We start from the raw sequence: 17,548 nt of genomic DNA on the forward strand, positions 1-17,548 counted from the left end.
AAGATCAGTCCCAAGCATATAAACCTGGAATTCCAGGTCTACACAGCACAACAAAGCATCATTTCCAACAGATTCCTAATGGAAAAAAAAACCCAGAACACAAAGCCTAACACCAGACCTCAAGGACTGAACTTACACTAAGCTGCTCCAAAGATTAAATAGCTGGACATCAGGGGCTCCAGCATCACAGACACTTGGGATTCTGACAGCACACGTACCCTCACCCATCCTAACACGACCTCCAGCCCCTCATGAAGGCATGATAACATCAAGTCACTCCCTCTTGGGCATGAGTCCATGCTGCTGCATTTTCACCCCTCAGTCTTTCCTGAGCACAGGCATCAGGCTAGACAGACAGGCTTCCCATGTACTTTTATCCCGGGAAATAGCAAAATGCGTCACTGCAACTGGCTGAGTGACAAGCCCTGCTGATGGATATGGCTGCTTGCATTTCTGGGTTTACTGTTCTACTCAAAGAAGCCTAAACAGTATATGGGAGACCTGGCAAACATGTTACAGCCTACATGGTTATCCATCTCTCCATCTGCCAGCAGAAATGCTTGCAACCAGTGGTGGATTCCCCACAGCAAGGCTACAGTCCACTGATGGGAGGGCGCAGGGAAATGGCCTGTGCTCAGAACTTATGGAGGAGCATTTCCACCCTCCATGCTGTGCTTTAGGACTGCACAATCCACGTCATAAAACACCTGAAAGTGTTCAGGGGCAAGTCTGGCAAGCAGATTTCTATAGCTTATGACATGTGAACATGTTGTAGTCGTATTATTAAAGGCGAAGATGATCCCCAAATCCCTAAAAGTCAGAATTCGCCAAAACCAATGCAGCATCACATATTTGTTAGTAACTGCCCCAGTGCTGCTGCCCTTCCCTCTGTGTGAGCACTGCAGTGGGGGCAGACACTCAGCTCAGCTCCTGCCCCATGTTGTCCTTGCTGGGGCAGGATTTGGGAGGTCCCATCTCCCGGAGTCACATCTGAACTTGAGAATCAGGCTCTGTTATTGTTAAGGCAAACCAAAAATAAAAAGGCCAGACTAAATTATTTTTAAGATCCTGAGATTTTTAAAGCAGTCTTGTGACTTTTAAGGGGTCTGACTCATTGTACTTGAATGCTTGAAGTTGGCAGCAGCAAAGGGAGTACAGCAATTTATTGCTGAAAGCCTTCAAATGTGTGGGAAAGAGCATGGAGCACATCTGCAGTGATTAGGGAGAAAGAGGGACACAGGCCCAAACCCTTCTCCTCTGGCCAGGCTTCCACCAAGCTAGCCTCCTCCATGAAGGCACCACACTAAACCCCAACAAAGCACCCCAGACATGGCAAAACCACTTCCCATTAGCAGGGATGGGATACACCTGACACCCTGGATTTCCACTCCACTGATGGCAAGGGCAGAGCCCACTGCCCCCAACCCCTGAGGCTGTCCCTGCCTGCCCAAACCAGCCACACCACATGGCTGAAGCCCAGGTCACCCCACAGCCTCTGCCCACTCACAAGTGCCTGGAGGTCTTCAAAGAGAAGCCAAGTGGCATTTTTTCTGTAGAAAAATGCCTCCCAAACTACAATCCCCAACATCCTCCACAGACCACCCCAGGCCTCTCTTCCCAACAAACCCTAAGGTCTCGGCCTTTCCTTAAGCAGCTTTGCTTAAAGCAGAAGTGCACTACAAGTACATAAACATCGTGGGCTGTACCACGCATTTATGGGCTCTGCAGTCCCTCCCATGCTGCCCAACACACACACACACTGCCCCAGGCCCAGGGGAAAACTTTCTGGGACAAGGGGGCAGCTTAGTGCCTCAGCACATTTGCTGCCCTGCCTTTTGGGGAGGTCACCAGCCCGGCGATGCGCAAAGGGAGGCTCCTGCCTCGTTTCCCTTTGGCCACCACGCTCCACAGGAGTTTATTTATCTGCTGGCAGCACTGCTGCTTTCCAGAGCTCGAGGGTTCAGCATACAGCCTGATGAGAGCTCACATCCCCAGCACTGCATGGCAGCCCTTCCTTTGGGAAGAAAGGCAGTTATTGCATCTCATCTTCAGGGATTCCCCCCCAAGTGTCATTGACTTCCATCAGACAATTGCTGACGTAGCAGAGCCTTATTAAAAAGCTCAAAGTGGGCATACAAAACGTAATGCATTCTGCTGGCTTCCATTTAAAACTCTGGAAACACCTTTTCTTTCACAGTATTCAGAATCCAAAACACCATGGTTTTGTCAGCTCATGGGAAATGAAAGAAATGAAAATGAACTCCCTATTCAGAATGAAATACAAAAATGAGAACAAAATGTGCTTAAAGCTAGCTTTTATTTTTTTAAATCAGTACAGTGTTAATGAATTAAATCTTTTTATCACTGAAGACATTACAAAAGTAAATGGAGCCTTTCTCCCTACTTACAGCAGTGTAAACTGCAAAATTTCATTAAAGTGAACAGAACTGTACAGGTGTAAAATGGGTTTAGTTAATGAAATGTCATTCCCAGAATTTTCATGGTATTTCTTTCATAAATTGACATCATCATACCCACATCAAAATCTGCTCTCTTTTCACCAAAGTAAGCTTGTAACAACAGATAGCAACTGCTGCCCTTGTTGCCCACATAAAGTGGTTGTAAATGAATAAAAAGGCACAGGCAGTACAAACACAACAGCAACTGCACACGTGCTATACCAGGTGTATTCCAGATTTCAATTCATCTCTTATAACTTTATCTTCAATATTTATCATATCTGACAAACACAATCCCTTCTGCACAGCACTCAGCATCTGAGGATGAGCTTTCCTATCAACGATTTCACATGGCCATACTCCACCTTTGATGTTTACACTTATCCACGCAGCAAAATAACTAGAAGCCAGACATTTAGAGCAGTCTAAGAGAATTAGACAATAGACACCCCTCATCTCTCCCACAACATCAGCTAAAGCCATTTTATGGCACATATCGTTACCACAAGGACTCTTTGGAACTTAAGGCAGAAATTCTCACAGCCACTGCTAATCAAAGGCAAGCCACCAGCACCATTTTCCACATGCAGTAACTCACCTCTCTGCTTCCAGGCGCATTTCCTCACGCTTTTGCCTCCTGAGTTCTCTGCGGCGTTCAAAGTCATCCATGGTGGGTGTTTAAGCGTTCCGAGCTCTGGGAAGGTCCAAATCTAAAAGGGAGATGATCACTTAGATGAGAGTGAAAACGCAAGGGATGCATTTAACCAGCTGAGTCCCTTTAGTTTTGTTTTGCTGTCTTAACTTCGCTGTAACTATTTTCTTTTTCCATCAAAAAACTCAACTTCCTCAGTATTGTTGAGATAAACAAGATTAATGAAACGTCTTGTAGGATAAACATAGCCCATGCGTTTAGTTTCCTAGTTAAAATTAAATCAACATGCTTTAAGTAAGGACTGTATACATCTGCTAGCCGCAGACCAGTTATTTGTAACGTCACAGGTCTTTTCCACTAACAAAAGCAACAATTCAGCAGGATTTTTAACTTCAAGCTTCCAATTTTTCACCGCAAGCAGTAAAAGCACTGCACAAGAGAGTTCTTACTTTCCTTAGTTGTACAGATAATTAAAAGTTCTGCAAAGGTTACTCCCCGTCTGTCTGTTCCCACCCCGCTTCAGAAATGCAAAAAAAAAAAAAAGAAAGTGAAGAGAAAATGAGAAAAGAAAGAAAAGGAAGAGAAAAGGAAAAGAGAAAAGGGAGGGGAGAAAATGAAAAGAAAAACAAGAAAAGTAAGCCACTGCTTTTAAATACCACCCAGGGGAAGTCAAACTATGTACAAATCCTGCTCAAAGAACGAAAAGTAGCAATATTTTTTTTGTAGTTTAATCCGCGCGTTTTCCCCGTGCCCTACCTTCTTCTTTATGATTTAGTCCATGAAGTATTTTCCCCTTTACAGTTCTTCATATACAAAGCCTTTCCAGCCTCGGTTTATATCCCATCAAGCCGACTATTACAGAATTCCCCTGCAGCCCCCAAACCAAAAATGACTACCAGAAAAGGGAAAGCTGCTCTCTTTTTGTCCCTGCTTTGTTTACAGAGCTGTCAGTGGTTAGTTAAACTCTGCCTGGAATCTGGCATTTAAGGCCTGCTCTAAGATTGCTTCCTGTGCAGGGCTGGAGGCCTCAGCTTCCTCTGCAATCCTAGCCCCGGCGCTGCACTCCGAGGACTTCCACCCCCCACGTCCCCCCCAAAACCACGTTTCCCAGCCCGTCACTCCGCAGAGAAAGCCACCGTGCAGATGCTGGCTAAAACCTCCAAAGGTGGCTCAGGAGCTGCTGGCAGCTGAAGGGAAACAAAGCCAAGGTGCATTTGTAGGTTATTTGGAGCGCTCTGTGTGCAGATGGAGATCCGTCTTGCGGCTTTATATTCCTGCCCGCCGGTGCAACGGCCAAGTGCCCTCCCCATAAAATCACTGGCACCAGCAAAGCCTTGCATGACTTCAGGGAATTCGTGCCTTTTTCTGCCCCCTTTTTTGGATTAAAACACTGCTGAGGGCAGGGGTTTTGTGAAGGTTATTTTATTAGTTTACTTTCCCTGGGGGTATTTTTCTTTCTGATTTGTTCCCCGATTGGGGGATTTTAAATTTTGTTGTTGTTGATGTGATTTTCCTGGCATTTGTCTGGGGTTGTTTTGTGGAGATTCAAAGGAAATGTTAATTTTGTGAATCTGATAGAGACAACACTACCATTGCTGCTGCTTGCCTTTTTTCTTTTTTTTTTTTAATTCACAGTTAGACCACATATCTAAAAAGCAAGTTGCAACAAGACTTTTTGCCAATCTTGTGTTTACTCCTAGCACCAGGTACCCCTTGAAGAAGCCAGAACAGCAAATCTTCTGTTCTCTCCCAAGAAGTGTTTCCATCTCAGCTCGCATGTGCAGCTAAATCTGGCCCCAGTTGCTTTGCTGGAGGACCTGCGAGTTGCAGGGCTGACATGGTTCCCCCCGGCTGGGAGACAAGGATCAAAGGAGGAATGGGACACTACAGAGCAAGTTCAAAGCAGCATGCTGGTTTTCTGTGCAGATAACAGTGTCCTCAGGAACTAAGACTATACCAGGCAGCAGCATTTAGTCTGTGGAGTCATCATCAGGGATTTAAAACAAAGAGCTGGCTGTTAGGATGACAACTCACATGCTAGAAACGAGAATACCAACCCCAAAGCAGACATGCTTTGATACCTGGTTTATTTGCACCTTCATCACCTCCTACCCAGTCCCTCTCTCCACCTCTCATGGCACACTCTTTCCTTCTGGGCTGCTCTGTGCATCATTATCCCCATCCCTTCTCCAAATGTCCCAGCCCATCCTCCACCCCCCTCCTTTCTACATGGTCCTCAGCACCACCTCTCATCTCCAAAAGCTCAAGCTCTTCCTCGTGAGGAAGTCTGAGGAGGGTAATAACAACAACCCAGAACTGTTTCTGTTCTTCCTCCCCTTTTTTCCTTCCCAGGAGCACTGGGGAGATTGCCCAGCAGTGATAAGGAGCTCCCTGATGCAGCAACTTTTCCCCATCCTCGGGGTGCTTTTTTGTCGTGCAGGGAAGATCAGATGGATGGAGATCTTGAGAGGATACCAAGGGTTTAGTACAGTGTAGTGTCTCCTCTCAAAGGACTGAGGCACAGCCACTGCAGGACATTCAGAAGGCTTGCAATCCAAATCTCCCTTTCAAAAATGAGGAAGCCACTTGGGAAATGGAGATCAGGTCAACAGTTTGACCTTTAGCTACCAAAACCATATTAGTGCAAGAAAATGAGCCATCAGCCTGAAGGTTCACTTGAAGAAGTCAACTATTCAGTGCTGTTCACTGTCTCCCCAAAAATGACAAGCTATCTTTCAGCCTCTGAGAACCACCAGACAATAACATCAATCTGTCTAAAAATTCTTCCCATTTCCACAAAAATATGTAATATATATAATATAATGCACACTTTTTTATACATAGTATAAAACCTAAGATTCTCAGAAGACTCAAGAATTGATTTATTGAGGTAGGTACCAATTATTTGAAGCGTTTTCTACAAACCTTTTTTGGGAGCATGCACATTTTAATGCTTTTTTTTTTTAAATGAAAATTGTTCATGAATGAAAACATGCTGGGACAAAATGCAACACTCCACCCAGCTCCCATCCAGGGCCTGCCTTCAGAGCCAATTGTGAAAATGTATCTGTGTGTGACCTTCCAAGGTGTGCAAAGACATTTTATTTTTTCACTCTTTGTATATTTTTTCTCCTGTAACACTTATTTTTAGTAAGTTGTTGTCAGACCAAAAAAGTTTCATTTTTCTGAAAAGACAAAAACCACCCCAAGAAAACCATTTCAAAAGCAATGTTGCATTCAACCTCAAAAAGACAAAGTCCCTAGTTTTATTTTAAATATAAAAATTTGTGGTTCCAAATTATAACAGAAAATATTTTGATACCTCAATTTATTTTTTTTTCCATATTATTTCCAGGTATGTTTTTCATCTAATTCCACTAGGAGACACCAATAAATTTTAAAGAAGCATATATATATATTTATTTATCAAATAGATGCAGATGTCTGAAACTATTTGACCAGTTCTATTCCCCTGGCATCCACACGTATTTGCAAATTACTGGAACATGGGCTACCCTTACAGTGGGAAAAGGTCCACCACTTATCATTTTGTTGTTTCTACCGCAAAACAAAATCCTCAGCATCTTTTTCAGCTTTTACACCACTGAAACAATCTGAAGTAAACTTTGGGGGGTTTTCCACCACCAGGTGCAAAAGATGGACCTGTGGAAGAATTTACCTACATTGCTGCATTGCTTGAATCAGAATCACAGCAAAGTGTGTGCTCTGAAAATATCATTTACCCACAAAAAAATCCTCATTTCTAAAGCAGTACTAGTCTCTCCCTCTCTGCACTTCACATAGTGCCTTTGATCTTCAGCTGACTATGGTTTATTGCTAAAATTATCTTGCTAAAAAGTACTTTCTTCAAGGACAGCCACATTTAATCCCTCCCAGAACAAAGCACACACTTGTAAATCCCGCTCCCCTTCTTGTCTCATCCCATGAGAAACTGAAAATTTAGTTGTCTTTCTTCAAGCTTTCATCAAGGTAGAAAATCAGAGGAAGGCGCACAGTAATTGCAAATACGTGACAAAATATTTTAATAGTACTTGGTGGGAATAGGCTTTTTGAAAGCAAACAATAAATTGGCTGAGTAGAAATACACATGCAACCATATAACTGTGTAACCCAGTATGGAGAGCAAAATAACCTCCTGCTCTGGCTCAGATTTAAAACTGTCCTCACCCTGTTCCCAGCGCTGGTTTCAGAGACAGCTCAGCATCCAGGCAATCTTAAAAACAGATGAGCCAGTCTGGCAACAAGCAGAAACACAAACTACTCTTCAGGTCTTTAAACAGAAAGGTCTTTCAAGACCTCCCAATCACCTTTCCATTACACTGCATGAGCTCCCAGACTGCGATGTTTAGGCTGAGCTTCTGCACCAGCTTCAAACAAGCTGAGCCAGGAAGCTTCAAACCAAAGCATATTGCCTAATACAACACAGTCTTGCATGAGCCCCTGTGCTGGCCATGCCTGGTGGCTGCATTGCACAAGCACATTCCATCTTACTTCCCTCTTGGCACAATGAAAGAATTGCCAATTTCCTCGTCCACCTGAAGGGAAGCAAGGGGGTTTGGCCTTAGGTTTCTTTGTGACAAGAGAAATCTCCCGCTAAATTTCCTATCGTACCTAAAGACCTCTGCACGCTGTGCCCCACGTGTGTCCCTTTCCTTTCTGAGCCCAACGAGCCTCTCACACTGGTGAATAAAGTGGGGTACCAGCACAGGCCCATCCTGCTCTATGGCAGAATCCCAGCTCTGCAGGAGCTGAGAGAAATTTCAGGACCCTTCCAAGTCCAGCTACACAGAGGTTTCCCAGGTGCTTGCAACTAAACATTTGATTGTCCTCTGACCTGTCCTCACTGCAGGATCAGGTGGTGACAGATGACCCAAGTTATTGCTCTGTCATTGCCCTCTTTTTTTTTTTTCCTTAATACTACCACCAAAACCATCAAATTTCTCATTAAATTTTGACTTAAACCGAGACTGCACGCAGCTTTGTCACTTGTACCACATTAATCCAAGTATCCCATTTTCCCATTTTTGTCCACCTCAGGTGTTCAAAGTCCTGGTGTCTAAGGGTGGACCTTTCAAACATCAGCAAAGGACTTGTCAGTCAGAAGCATAAAGGATATTTTACTTCAGCTGGCTAAAAGCCATGACATCTACTGTATCCCTAAGACTGCCATTGCACTTTCTTTCTACCCCCTCCACCTCAAAAGTGAAAACAGAATGCCTTCATTGCCCCTTTTGAAGCTAAAAGCAACTCAGCAAGCAACACTCATTGTCTAAATGCGACTTGTTTAATCTGGCACCCGTGAAACACAGGTATGACAAGCATTCCACTGCAATATCTGGGAGAATTAAAGTTCCTTAATCTATCTTCTGTCAAAACAAATAAATGTGTTTTTTATTAAAATCTGTCAGAAAACATTTGGAAATTATTTTCATTGCTCCCCTATTAATTCTGCTTTAGAAGCATTCAGTGCCACTCGCATCTTTTAGAAACAGGCACGACTTCATTGAAATCACGAGGTGGAGTTCAAAGGATTGATCTGTCCTTTGTCACACCTCATGCATGGCTTTCTTCAGTCCAAGATGTTAGATATCACTGCAGTCATCCATTACCAACAGTAAGGCTCCATAAATTCATTTTCAACGTTCCTTTCATGCAAAAACCACATCTGCAATTGTTTCTGTAAACTTGGCCAAGTATTCATGTTGACTGCAGAAAATAAACTCTTGTACATATATACACACACACATACATACACACAAACTGGTATCAAGCAGCTTTATTCCTTCCCAAACAGAACAGCTCATTTGGGACTTGAGGCAAAAAAGATCTACTAGGTCAACATGAACACAGTTTTATTCCAATGTAGCTGTGCCTTGTTTCATCTGACCATGCTTCTTAGGACTTCCAAGGAAAATTCATCAATGGCAAACCAACCTTAGAATAAGAAAATCAAACTTTGGTGTTTTCTCAAGGTCCCAGTTTCAGTTCTTCAAACATTTCACTTCCAGCTACGTGTATATTTCTAAACAACTAACTTTATGAGAAGGAGGCAGTGAATTACAAAGAATTTCAACAAGGAAATCAAAAACCCCATCTGCTAAAGTCTCAGCTTTTGATATAATGTACAATTTCCATCTCGTCTTTCACAGGAGTTTAAAAAGCTCATGTACGTTGGTGGGGCATTTGCAAGCCTGATGAACATATTAGTGAGCATCTCTGTGGCATCCTGAGCAAAAATATGCAGTGCTTATATAGAATAGAGATTCCCAGCTGGTGCTTTGTGGACTACTGATGGCCCACAGGATGATGCCATGGTCCAGGCCCTCAATTCCAGTAGGTGCAGAGCAGGTTTCACCCGCCCCGCCTCCAGCACAAGTTACCAAAGTGTACATGTTCTTGAAGGTGCCAGGCCCTGTGACAGCTGCTGCTGCTACAGAACCACATGAAAGTGCTGGCAGGGAGCTTTTTATAGGGCTTTGTTCCTGCCAGAGTTTACTCCTTGGGTCTGCAACTAAAAGATCCGTGGCTGGTCCATTTCTTGTTGCATGATCTAGCTCAGGACTGGGGCAGGAGCGCTGCAGAGCTGTGCAGTCCCAGAGGCACCAGCAAACATTAGCGCTGCTGCAGCAGCCAGAGCTCCCATCTCAGAGCCACTCGGGTGCAATGGAAAGTCCCCATTTATCTTTACTCCCTTAGGCAGGCTGGTTGAGGATATGCCATTTCCACTCCTCCTACTTCCTTCCTCACCTTTCCTCTACTGCACGTTGACTTAAGGGCCAGGCAGAGCTTTCTCTTGACATTTGGATTTGCATATACTGGCCCCACCCCTGAACTCTGTGACATTTGTCTATCATTTCCCATTAGCAGATGAAGGAAGAAACAAGACATAGCTGGAAGCTGCTGGCACAGCCACTGGTTCTCATGGTAGAAGGATCGACCCTTGACTCTCCTCTTCAAGTGTCCTCTGAAGTATCTCAAATATGTTGTCCCCAAAGATCAGAAGATACTGAAATATTATTCGTATACAAACTAGTGTTGAAATCTTGGTCCTGTTGGAATCCTTGGCACACTTCCCAGAGACTTCAGTCAGGACTGGATTCCACCCTCACAGGCCAGATTCATCTAATACCCACTATGAAAGTTCGATGGGCTTACCCTGCAGGGCAGAAGCTGGTGTAATCTCAGATTTTGACAATATAGGCTACTTCATCCTCTTGTACCATTGTGCACACAATTGCAAAGGCAGAATTTCTTTTACTCCTGCAATCCTTGCTTGTGGGAAATGAATTATTCTTACATGTACTGTTATCACTGAGGAAACACTTAGACTTTGCTGTAGATACAAAGGGCAGTAAAAGCTGCATTGCCCTTTACCACTGTTTAATTGTAAAGTGAGAATAACACAGGTAATGAGGATGAGGCCCCCATTTTGAAAGGCAAAACACAGAAATTGAAGGGATTTTATAGTCCACAAAACCATTTGTAAAAGTGCTTAATCCCAAAATGAGCTCTGACTTGTGTTCACTTTTTCCTGCAACCAAACACTGGGAAGCAGGCTCATGGGATATCATTCACCAGTGACCCTTTGCCTTTTATCTGCTTCTACCAGCAAACACCTTCATCTTCATGTTGCTAATCTAATCACAAGAATGCCCATATCCTGCACTCAGTCCTCCTGCACGCTTTGTCACACATCTGTGGCCTGACAGTTGAAACTTGTGGCAATGCCCCAGCTCTTGGCCAGCTTCGTCTCCCACAAGCTCCAAGAGCAGAAAAACAGCACCCAGGCCAACAACTTCCAGCCAGGAGCTCTTTGTTTTTAATAATAGGAAAGAACAGCTAGCTCAGATGACCAAGATATATTAAAGAGGAGAATGCACTTCTTGCCCTGTTAAATGACAATGCCAATTTCCCACTGATTTCTATCAGAAAAAAAAAAAAAAAAAAAAAAAAAGAGAGAGAATGGAAAAGAGTATCGCACGGGCAGAAGCAGCTGCACAACTGTGGAAGAACCAATCTTCACTTCTGGCCTACACAAACAAAACTGCTACCCTGTATCCCTTTAAAGGCATAGGGAGAAGGAAAACTTACTCGTTCTTGTCAATGCTGCCTCATGTGATCAAATCCCCTAGAGAGGGAGCCTCATGCTAGCTCAGCTGGCAGGAGCCATAGATGCGCTGCGTGCCCTGATCCTGCCACGGCTGCCTCCCCTCTGAGGAAATGTGCTGGGTGGAACGTGCCCCAGGACAGACACAGAGTGACACAAGCACGACCCAGGACCCCAGGCTGGAGCGAGGCGCAGTGGAGGTGCAGCTGGAGGCAGAAGTGCCTGCAGGAGCTGCTGACCATGCACCGAGTGCTAATCAGTGTGAGCTGCTACTCCCTTCTGGACGCTCAAAGCCGCAGTGCACCCCCGTGGGGAGATGCCACCACAGAGGTGTGAAGCAGAACAAGCCACTGGAGCAGAAACCATGCTGGTTTCTGCCACCCAGGGATGCCCTCAGGAGTGGCACGGGACAGGACAGTCTGGTGTCCATCATGAGCAGCAGGGGCTCGTACTGGGAGCCGCAGCCACAGCTGGGGCAGTAGGCAGAGGGGTTGGGCCCGGAGTGGTGCAGGCATCAGCCAGGGAAGGTGGTGCTGTGTCCAAGGGCAGGGGCATTTCTTCTACACCACAGCTGGCGAGGGAGCCAGCAGTAGTGGTGCAGCTCGCCATATTTGCCTTTCCACTTGAAAGAAGGGATTTTCCCTGTCCAGGCAAGGAGCTGATCAGAAAATGAAGTGTCTGCCTCTCTGACTTCTGCTACTCTGCTCCCAGCCCTGCTCTTGTCCCACCCTTGCACAATCTGTTGACCTTCATGCCCACATGCAATACCTCACCAATACATTTTCTGAATCTATTTGTTTCCAAGCAGGTTTTATGGATGTTTTAGCACTCTATTTACACACTCTCTCTGTATCTCTCAGGTCTTGAATTAAAAAGCTAAGGCCATGCCATTAAAAATAATGAAATGTTTGAGCAAATCTCAAGGTAAGGTTCCAACAGCAATATTCACTCAGCCAGGCTTCAAACTCCACGTTTTCTGGAACGCGTTTCAAAATACAAAATCATGATACATTAAGCTACACGGTCAGTCATTAAAAAGTAATAGAAAATAATATGAAGACACAATGCAGCCAGCTCACTGTGGCTTCCAGTTTTGTGTTTTCAACCCTTTTTCTTTTTGTGTTAAAACATGCAGCTCTAGGATCCAGCTCTGCCTGGTGCTGAACATCATAAACTCTCTAATGAGAGTTGAGGGGATCTCTGTTGCTTGCTCTATTGAGCCAACACCAAGCAGCAATACCAGGTTTTAGTCATCACCCCTGCATTTTTAAAGAAAAAAGAAATATGACCAAAAATAACGCAGCACACCTAAAGTTCTTTGGTGTGCTGATGTTACTAGTTTTGCCCGAAGAGACACTGAGTATTTTGAATCCAACCAGTTCCTTGGAAGAAAGGAATGATAAATTTTCAAGGTGTTGCCAGTTGCTCTTCAATTTTAACTCATCTTCCCTCCCAATACCTTTAAACTTACACAGAAAAAACACATGTCACCATGATAGATACATTGCAGCTGAAAGTCCAGTTATTCAATTGCAGAACATCATGGAAGTCTGTGGAATTCCACTTGGAATGGATCCAGCTCCAGAAATTTCTGCTGGGCTTTTCCAGCTCACACTTCCAGTCATCTTTAAAAATGAAACCCAGATTGTTTCCTGCCAAGTAGGTCTATCAATTCATCTCTAATAAGCAGCAATCCTGTGTCATTTTGGTTGCAAGTTGAAGCAGGAGGTCAGTCCTAGCTTTAAAGAGCTAAAACAGGGCAGCAAAAACACAGAGCCTTTCAACATGACCATTCCAACAGGGTATCACAAAATAGATGTATGTCCCTCAAGCTCTTTGCCATATTTGAAGCCTACATCATACTCCCCCCACTTCAGGCTGAGCTTGGCTGAAAACAAGGAAACACTAACGCAACGATGTCACCAAACCAGAAGACCCAACAACAGCAAGGCTTTGGCCTGGCTCAGAGTCAATTAAACAAGACAGGTGAGACCTGACAGTATCTTGTGTGCACACAGACATACATAAATGCTTTGTCTTAATGTGACAAAAGAAAGTTACACTTTAGCACTGCGTAAAGCAAATAAATTTTAAAATTGTTTAATTCATTTAGGAACAGTGCCTCAGGTATCTGTGTGGTCCAGAGGAAAAAAAATGTAATATTCCATAAAAAAATAAGTGGGGAAAAAACCCCATCTCTGTAGTGAATGTTACCTACTACCATTCCCTAAATAATCCTCCATAGGGATCCAAAACCCTTATGGGCTCTCCTCCAGCCTCCCTTGTTGCCATGTAATTCACCCAGCTCAGACAGACACGGAGCACACATGACTGGTCACAGTATAGGTTCTGGGCCCCAAAGGCACATGAAGCCCGTTTTTCACAGCCACAGGGTGCAGTTGGATGTGTACAGGGAAGAATCAAACCAAAATCCCAGATGATAATGCTTGCAAACTTGGAGGAGTCTTACAATCCATATCCCAGATGAAAAAAAAAAAAAAAAAAAAACCAAAAAACAAAAAAACCCCACAAAACAACAGCAACGTCAACAACAACAAAAAAAAAAAAAAAAAAACCAACCAAAAAAAAACCCCGCCAGAAACCAACCTGAAAAGAGCTTGCATCCTTAAGGAGAACAAAGAAAATAAAAGCCATATCTGAAAATCGTAAATAAACAGGACTAAACTAGCCAGATTTTTCAATGCTTACCTGAACCAAATAAATCTCTAAAACTTGTAAATACTGACAAGTGTCACTTCAGATCCTGTTGAAGGATTCCCTAAACATAAAAGACAGGTTGGTCTGTTGTTAAAGCTTTTCTCCCTTGCTTTTCCACTGCTGAAAGTAATTGAAAACAGAAGACATGCATCTTGGTGCAGCCTAACTTTTCAGGAACAGAAAGTGTAAGTGTAATTATATACATCACACTGCACGTCAAGTTTGCTCTCAGTTGCACCCATCTACCTTCACACAAAGCCAATTAAAAACAAAAAGCACCAACACTTAAGAGTCATATAAAATAGATTCAAAATATACTCTGGAGCACCTATTAGGTGATACCACTAGCAAGACACCCTTAATAAAATCCACATGAAGATAGCACCACTTTTCTTAGGTGAGGAGTGCTGGAGAAGACACACATTCATCATGTACCAACTCACAATGTTACATCAAACAAAATAGTGTCACAAACAACAAAAGAACTCTCTGCCCAAAGCACAGCGTTGTATAGAGAATACATGTGATTTCAAAGTCCGAAGGATGCGCACATAGTTCAAAGAGGGCACACACAGGGAACAGATCTGAATTTTTACTATCTTTGGTACTGCTTTAAGTCCATATTACTTGGGTATTTATATTAAAAAGGAGACAGAAATATCTTTGGAGATGACTAAGCAGTTTCTTGATTTGTATTAAGTACCGAAAAGCAGCCTTGCCAATTTATCCATATTTAAGTTTCTACAACTTAATATAAACTCACTTCCAAGAACTACATAGGTCTTCTTAAAGTATGTGCAGCAAGCAGTCAATGCTGTGCCAGCTGGCAGATTAAACAAGCCATTAAATAGGCTCCTACTGAATTTAAAGGATTGTTTTTCATCTTTTCCCTCTCTTCTCCTCTACATCCAGATGTATTATTTAGGGAATATTTTCCAGTACCAGTAGAAAAAGTAAAAGAAATGCCCTTGGCACTTAATGAGTTTTTCCTCCAATGTGGTCTCCTGCTGCACTTGGAATTTATTCCGTTACTGTATGGCTTGCAGTGGTCCCAAAATACCTCAGACTATGTGAAAAGATGGGGAAAATGTGTTTGAGGTAGGTATGATTCTTAATTAAAAAGTAGGGACGGACTGGGGTGACAGATCCTAGTGGATGACTTCACTCAGACCATCACTATCCCAGTGTGCCATCCCACCAACCACATCCTGCACCCCTTGTGCAGGAGAACAGCACCGTTCCCTACCCCGTAGAGCTGGGACAGGCAGAGTCCACCAGGATTAAGGACAAGGCCACCACCAGCCTGGAGCAGGCTGGCAGAGTAGCTCATTTCTCTGCCGTCCCTGCAGGACTTCAGTGATGAGAATTAAAAAACAACTGTGGTAAAGCCCTAGGCCTCCACAGAACAGAGACCTTCAGCATTTCATTTTTCCTTCAGAGGTTCGATCTTAAAGTTGTCTGAACTTCATGATCTAGCAGTATTCAGAGGATCAATGAGTCTAGAATAAACACTAGCTAAATACTAAACCAGCCCTGGTGTCATCTACCAAAAACAAAAAAAAAAAAAAGCTAAATAACAGTATTTCAGATAAAAATGCCCCCATAACAGGTTTCCAGATAAAACCTCCCAAAAGATCCAAGCTGTACCTACTCCCTGTGGCCATTTCAGGCTGACTGGAACTACAGGCAACTGAAGGAGTAGCAGTGGCTTCTGAAATGCCTGGAGAATCATTTTACAAAAATTGGAATTTTTAGGCCTCCCTCAGTATTTAAATTCCTGGGTAGTAAAAAAGAGTTCGGTCGCGTAACCCTGCTACTGAACAAGAAAATGAAGAAGGCCTTAAAACCAAGTATAGGCACACAGCCAGACGCTGAGATAGCCAGCACTGGAACTTGCCCATGACTTGGAGCATCTCCCTTCCCAGGGACAAGAAGCCCCTTCAGGCTCTTGCTCAAGCCCGGCCCCACAAGGAGAGTGGACCCCTTGCATCCAGGCAGACCCAGAGAACATCTTGGCCCATGCAGTGACTTCAGAATTCGGCTCAAGCAGGGTGTGATTTGCCAGAATTGTTCTGGGGGGTCACAAACATTCCCTGCTCCCTTCTTAAGGGGTAGTTTAGTTCTTAATTGTAAAAGCTGAAGTGTAAAAACCTGTGTTTTGCATGTATTCTTTGTTTCTAATCCCCAATATCCGTAAGGGGACTCCCTTACTTGGCGAGCAGTTGGGATTCATTAGACCTTTTATGATGATTCTTTCTGTTGTGCAGATATATGATGAATCTCAGATGTTTAAATAGCATATAACAGTGCTCCATTGACCTTGCTGAGTACAGTTGGAGGGGAAAAAAAGGTAATTTTCCTCAAAGAAATGTTAAAAATGTGTCTCCACTATAGCACAGATGCAGAGGATAAAGAAACTCCAGAGGGATTAAAATATTTTAGATTAATTTGGAAGAAGGCCACATTGTGTAAAGCCTGGTTAGTTTGGGCCTTTCCAATTCCACGCCGTATAAACAAACCCATTTAAACTGCATTTGTTAGAAGGAATGTTTTAGAAAAAAAAAAAATCCCCCAAAGCAGTTGTAACTCAAATGACCTCCAGTTCTGGATTCTCTTCTTACTGCCTAAAGAGCAAACATATGTACAATATATTCTAGCCAGAGCTTGTGCAGTTGCTGCATGATTCATACTGCTTGAAAATTAAATCATTTAACTAAAGGGATTCTGGCTCCCTCAAGCAAGGTTTTAAAACTGAAGGAAGGTTGGTTTTGGAGCTGCCTTCCATACTTTGAACAAGAGCATTGCTTATAGATTTTTTGCTTTGGGCTGGGTGGAAGAAATTAAAAGATGAAAGTAAGTTGAAAGCAAGAGATGGAAAGAAAGAGAAAAAGGGAGGACAGAAAAGAATCTGCAAGATCAATACAACTATATAAGAATGAACCTAATGTTCAGTGTGTCACTGACTGGCAGAAGCAAGTCCTTAAATGTTTACTTACTTTCAAGGTCAAATTTTGCCAATTTTACTCCAACAGAATAGAGTTTTTGCTTGTAGAGTCTTCCAAAGAGACAAGTAAGAGAGTGATTCTAAATAACTATTCTAAATATGGTTATTTGGAATCACAAGTAAAGATTTGACCCTTACAAATGAATCAAGTTGAGACACAAATGAACATGAGGGTAACTGGACCAGCCAGAGGGGGAACAAAGTGAAACACACACGGTTGAGTCATTTTGCATGATTAGCACCTGCAAAACAGTGGGCATTTAAAATAAAGGGATTTTCCTCATCATCAACCGTAAATCCCAGAGTAACTCTACCTTAGGAATAACCTATCTGCCATGTGGCTAAAGAGGCTTCTCCAGAAGTCCCAGGCCTCCTTGTGTTGTTGAAATGGTACCCAAGTACTTGACTGTAACTCGGTCACTGCACAAACCCCTCATCCCAGGGGATGGCAGGTAGCTGGCACCTCCGAGTACAAAATGCTGTCTGTCCTCTCCCAAATACCCAAAAGAGCCAGTATCACTTCACCACTGAATGTCAGCACCTTGGAGAGGAATATGGCAACTTGATCGAAGTTCAGAACAATACAA

The 17,548-nt window shown here is 43.4% G+C and overlaps 1 protein-coding gene across 7 annotated transcripts in view; it reads right to left on the reverse strand.

The window, feature by feature from the left end:
- The window catches only part of CALD1 (caldesmon 1), a 177,252-nt gene that overhangs the window by 83,110 nt on the left and 76,594 nt on the right, over positions 1–17,548 (reverse strand). For 5 of the 7 annotated variants that reach the window (XM_010404166.4, XM_010404168.4, XM_010404164.4 and 2 more), the window contains one exon: positions 3,058–3,169. In XM_010404166.4, the coding sequence (XP_010402468.1) occupies positions 3,058–3,128 (71 nt within the window). In that variant the 5' untranslated portion in view covers positions 3,129–3,169. Of the gene's footprint in view, positions 1–3,057; positions 3,170–3,560; positions 3,583–3,867; positions 4,343–17,548 lie in introns of those variants that run through there. The other 2 variants (XM_010404165.4, XM_010404167.4) reach the window with 2 other exon arrangements.

The sequence above is a fragment of the Corvus cornix genome, chromosome 1A, assembly GCF_000738735.6.
Source record: "Corvus cornix cornix isolate S_Up_H32 chromosome 1A, ASM73873v5, whole genome shotgun sequence".
Classification (NCBI taxonomy): Eukaryota; Metazoa; Chordata; class Aves; order Passeriformes; family Corvidae; genus Corvus; species Corvus cornix.